The sequence below is a fragment of the Eriocheir sinensis genome, chromosome 32 (genome assembly GCF_024679095.1).
Source record: "Eriocheir sinensis breed Jianghai 21 chromosome 32, ASM2467909v1, whole genome shotgun sequence".
Classification (NCBI taxonomy): Eukaryota; Metazoa; Arthropoda; class Malacostraca; order Decapoda; family Varunidae; genus Eriocheir; species Eriocheir sinensis.
The window spans coordinates 4,542,722-4,547,882 of record NC_066540.1 but is presented as its reverse complement, the minus strand read 5'-3'; the positions used below and the strand labels follow the sequence as shown (position 1 = coordinate 4,547,882).

At 50.6% G+C, this 5,161-nt stretch overlaps 1 protein-coding gene across 1 annotated transcript; it reads left to right on the top strand.

The window, feature by feature from the left end:
- Positions 1-318: 318 nt before the first annotated feature.
- LOC127006069 (uncharacterized) lies at positions 319-3,994 on the top strand. Its single transcript, XM_050875552.1, has 2 exons — positions 319-2,609; positions 3,015-3,994. Exons 1-2 carry the CDS (start codon positions 1,250-1,252, stop codon positions 3,482-3,484), a joined length of 1,830 nt encoding a protein of 609 aa, XP_050731509.1. The 5' UTR covers positions 319-1,249; the 3' UTR covers positions 3,485-3,994.
- The last annotated feature ends 1,167 nt before the right edge of the window (positions 3,995-5,161 follow it).

Here is a 5,161-nt window from a genome sequence, read left to right as displayed (position 1 = left end):
CCCATAAGGAACAGACAACCATGCAAGAGAACATCAATGGGACAACACCCACTGAAGAGATTTCGGCTCCAGAACCGACTTCTACCGATGACAGCGATGGAGGGGCAGCCACTCCTGACGCTTGTTACCCAGCCTCCGATGACACTAGACTTCCGGACACAGGAAAAAGCGACTCGCCCGAAACTTCCGAAGAAAGACCTGAACCACTAAGACGTTCAACAAGAGTCAGGAAAGCTCCGGATAGACTAGGCGTGTGATATGTACGTAATTATTTGTAAGAGGGGGGAGAATGTGGTGATTCTATAGTTTAAGTTGTCTGTATTTGTTGGGGTTTTAGTGCTTGTTCGTTTTAGTGTTTCATATGTGTCGTTCGGGATAGGTGATTCGTATGTAATATGAATCGTATTATATGGTTTCGAAACTAACGTATCTAGTTTCTTCGTCGATGAAGCCGGTGCACTCGGGCTGCAGGTACTGTGCGCACCTAGGGTTTTCTTGCCGAGTAAAGCCTAGAGAAAAGGGCATTTGAGGTGGTTTACTTATTCCCTCACGACAAAAAGCCTTTGTATCGGCGCATCAGTTTGTCCGTTTGAAAAGCCTTTGTATCGGCGCATCAGTTTATCTGTTTGAAAAGCCTTTGTATCGGCGCCTCAATTTGTCTGTTTGAAAAGCCTTTGTATCGGCGCCTCAGTTTATCTGTTTGAAAAGCCTTTGTATCGGCGCCTCAGTTTGTCTGTTTGAAAAGCCTTTGTATCGGCGCCTCAGTTTGTCTGTTTGAAAAGCCTTTATCAGAAGTTGCTGAGACTTTCAAGGATTGTTTTGTGATTCTCGTGATAGTTTTCCAAAAGCTTCTGCACCTTGAACAGGGGAAATCACCCATGAAAACTCGGTTGGTCTCCTCTGTGGCATCGAAAAATAGTCGTAATTGAAGTCCGGAGTAAGCTGTGTACAGGTAGGCAGTCACATCCTGTCCCAGCACTGAAAAACCTAGGAAGATGATGTAAGAGTACCGTGGTATATGTAGTCATCATCAAGCCCGTTCTCTCTAGTATCTCCTCCGTCCTGCCGGGAGTGGTCGCTGCTCGTTGAAAGCCTCTCCAAGTTTGGAAAGGGAGACCACGACTCGCTCCTAAGATACGAGAGAGAATACTCCAGCATTCATTGGAAGCTTGGGACTCAGCACTCTCTTCCCTTGTACACACACACACACACACACACACACACACACACACACACACTGTGAGCCACAATGAACACCATGCTGTCCTTACTCCCGCTGCTTTTTACGGCATCGTTTCAAGCTACCGGAGCCTCCCTCAGCCCCGACCTGAACCAGCACTGCCCCGCCGATATTACCATTTCGGGGGATGAGGAATGGGCAAACATTTCCACCGCAGAGTGTGTGGCGAGCAAGATGGAAATATTATTGTACATGCAACTAGTTCCAGGCTTCAAGGGCTACAGGCTCGTGGTTTGGAACGATGGCTGGCAGATCGACAACTGGTTCCCGCTGGACAAGACTTGTTTCACTAGGGACGTTGAGTGGTGGTACTTTGGGGTAAATATAAATATTGGTCGGGAAGATTTATACAATCGTCCCTATCTTCGGTTTGAAGTATATGCTGGTGATTGTGCTCTTCATTGCCACAGAATAGGCTCCTTCACTAATAAAATGTATGTCACTCTTGTGGCTCACGGGCCCTCAAGGTGGAGATTAAAGAGCCCGAGGCCAACATGCACTCTAGGAGGATTAAGTTCAAATTACACATTGATGAACTGCACCCCCACCGTCACCACCCCAACACTGACCAACCCCCCGACCCGTACAGTGACCACACTCACCACCCCTACAATGACAATGACCACAAACACCACCCCTACAAACACCACCACCAGAACAACCCCACTGCTTATTACTGCATCGTTGCCAGCGACCGCAGCTTCCCTCAGCACCGACCTGGACCAGCGCTGCCCCGCCGACATTACCATTTCGGGGGATGAGGAATGGGCGAACATTTCCACCGCAGCTTGTGTGGCGAGCAAGATGGAACTACTATTGTACGTGCATCCCGATCCAGGCTTCAAGGGCTACAGGCTCATGGCGTGGAAAAGTGATTGGCAGATCGACACCTGGTTCCCGCTAGACAAGACTTGTTTCACTGGCGACGCAGATTGGTGGTACTTTGGGGTAAATCTAAATATAGGTTGGGAAGATTTATACTATCGTCCCTATCTTCAGTTTGAAGTAAATGCTGGTAATTGTGCTCTTAATTGCCACAGATTAGGCTATTTCACTGATAAAATGTATGTTACCCTTGTGGCTCACGGGCGCTCAAGGTGGAGATTAAAGAGCCCGCGGCCATCATGCACTGTAGAAGGTTTCAACTCAAACTTCTCATTGATAAACTGCACCCCCACCACCACCACACCTACAATGACCAATCCCCCCACCCGTACAGTGACCACACTCACCACCCCTACAAACACCACCGCCACCACCACCCCTACAACCACCATCATCATCACCATAGCTGCGTTGGTGATGATTGGTGTTGGTGTTGTTGTGGTGTGGCTGGTGAGGAAGCGGATACACCATCCCAGAGAAGCAGGTAATTTTTTTTTTTCTCTCTCTCTCTCTCTCTCTCTCTCTCTTTCTCTCTCTCTCTCTCATTTCAGACTGCACCAAATTTTTCTTCACCAACGTTGTAGTGCGAGAATGGAATAAGCTCCCACCATCAGTGGTCCAGTGTAACATGATTGACTCCTTTAAAAACAAGCTCGACCGTCACTTCCTTGAACTTAATATTAACTAGAGTAGAAAAGCAACGTTTTGGAGCCATCTGATTAATGTAAAATCACTTAGGTTTAAGGACAGACAACCTAGTCTGGACCATGGGGTCTGTGTGGTCTGATTTTCTATGTAAATCTCTCTCTCTCTCTCTCTCTCTCTCTCTCTCTATCCCCCCTTCGTGACGGTCGTCGTCGTCATCTTAATGGTCACATTCTTCCCACAGTGCCCAGGGTGCCGACGCGGCGCGGGCTGGCCGCCTTCCGGGGCGCCGGGGGTGCGGCTGCCGACGACGACAACTACGTGGACCCGCCCAGGGTCCCCACAGTGCTCCCGCGCGTGGGGCTGGTGCGCGGAGAGTGGCGCGTTGTCGAAGAGGTTGTGGACGACGACAACTATGTGGACGTGGTCGCCGTGCCCCGGGGCCAGCCACCGCGCCAGGAGCCTGACTATCTGTATTTCGGCGGCGAAGCGGGCGAGGAGCCAATCTACGAAGAGATCGATGCGCCCAGGGTCTCCAGGGTGCCCCCGCGGGTGGCGCCGCGGCAGGAGGGACACGGCTATCTGAATATGGGCGACGGCATCGACTTGCCTGCACCTCTCCACGTGTACGAGAATGGAGACACAGATGATGGTACGTATCTCACCCCGAGGCGCGCACCCCCGGGCACACCCTCAGGAGCCACGGAGGGCTGAGGCCGTGCCTGCATGACCCCGCGCCCAGCGCCCAGCGCATCCCCTGTGTCAGCTTTCTGTGTCAAAAATTGATGTGAAGTGAATGTTAAACTTGGTGACCAGAAACATTCCTGTGTACGAGAGATGCTATGTTCACAAAGGCTCGCCCCGCCGCCGGTCACGAAGACACACTCTCTCTTTAAATACTCACCGAAACAGACATTTGGTTTAGATTTTGTAAATAATCACGGAAACACCGATAGTGTGTGTGTGTGTGTGTGTGTGTGTGTGTGTGTGTGTGTGTGTGTGTGTGTGTGTGTGTGTGTGTGTGTGTGTATCCGGAGGTCCTCCTGCCTCGTCTGGTCCGCATCGCCAGCGTTCTAGGACGGCCTTTACAAGGATCCCCGTCACCTGCTTCCTGCTGCTGCTTGACGCTTTGTGCCGCCTACTTGTACACGTTTTGTTGACGTGTGTTTTGTAATACAGCATTATGATTTTGTTAACGCGTTCCATAAATCTCTGTGAACTGTATGAATAAACAAGTTTTGCTGAAGTGTTTTGTATTTCTTTGAACAATGTCCATACACACACACACACACACACACACACACACACACACCTCTTGATCCTCACGGGGTCAAGACGTGTCACTTGGCGCTCCCCATAGTAGCCACAGGGTCAGTTCGTTGACCCTTTTTCTTTTTCTTTTTCTTCTCCTTCGCTTCCCATTCCCCCGCCCCTTCCCATTGTTTTCAAGGTACTCATTATTACAAAGAACACTCGTGAAATGTTGTGACATTATACAGACATACAGTGAATGCAGTGTGTTAGTGGTGCTGGAAGGGTAGTGAGAGCTGTGTCGCCAACACAACACCGAGGACACCCTCAAGCACCGGAGGACGAAATCACCCAGCAGCAGAAGAAGGTCAGTTCAGGTGGCAGGCAGTGAGGCAGCCTCGTCACTCAGGTTTGGAGCAAGATGTACGGCAACTTCATCAACGCTGTGCACTTGTTCCGAGAAATAGATATGACAATCTACCGTCCCGGAGGACGTTCAGTTCAGCCCCTCCCGCCCGCACGGTGCCCCTTTTTTCAGCAGCCGCCGCCGACTACCCACATGCTACATGCTGTCTAGAAGACCACCCATCACCCCCGGACTCTAGATTCTAGGATCAAAGATGAGCTCGGGGAGGGCAGCATGAGCCAATGAAGATGGCGCACACTATAACACTCGCTGCGCGCCAGAACGGGCTGGCCGACCATCAGGACCTACCGACGGAAAGGAACCATTGACGACCCGGATCCATCCTAGAAGCCCTACCGGCTACGGGCTAAAAAAAAAAAAAAAAAAAGCAACCACCACCTGTGTCTCGCCGGCCCAGGCTTTGCACCTCCTTACTAAGCCTGGGTATCCCTGAGTGACCTCCCAGATACTGCCCACCTACATCCCTCTGGGACCTGTCACCTGAACCCAGCATCCTACCTGAGGATTAACATTGCACTTGACCTCGCCACCATCTGGAAGAATCCGCCCTTTCGCCCCCCCGGCACCACCACACTGCATCCCATCTCACCCAACCCCTCCCATCACTCCTATCTTTCCCAGAGACAAGTCTGACCCCCGTTTTCCATCTTCCTTCTCTTTTTATACTTGTTCTCGTTAGCAAAATTTACTTAAATGTTAAATGTATTTATAAA

Excerpts from the sequence above, each read along its gene's own strand:
- LOC127006069 (XM_050875552.1), top strand. The coding sequence starts at position 1,250 with ATGAACACCATGCTGTCCTTACTCCCGCTGCTTTTTACGGCATCGTTT. Across the intron at positions 2,610-3,014 it reads ACACCATCCCAGAGAAGCAG|TGCCCAGGGTGCCGACGCGG; the intron begins GTAATTTTTTTT and ends TTCTTCCCACAG.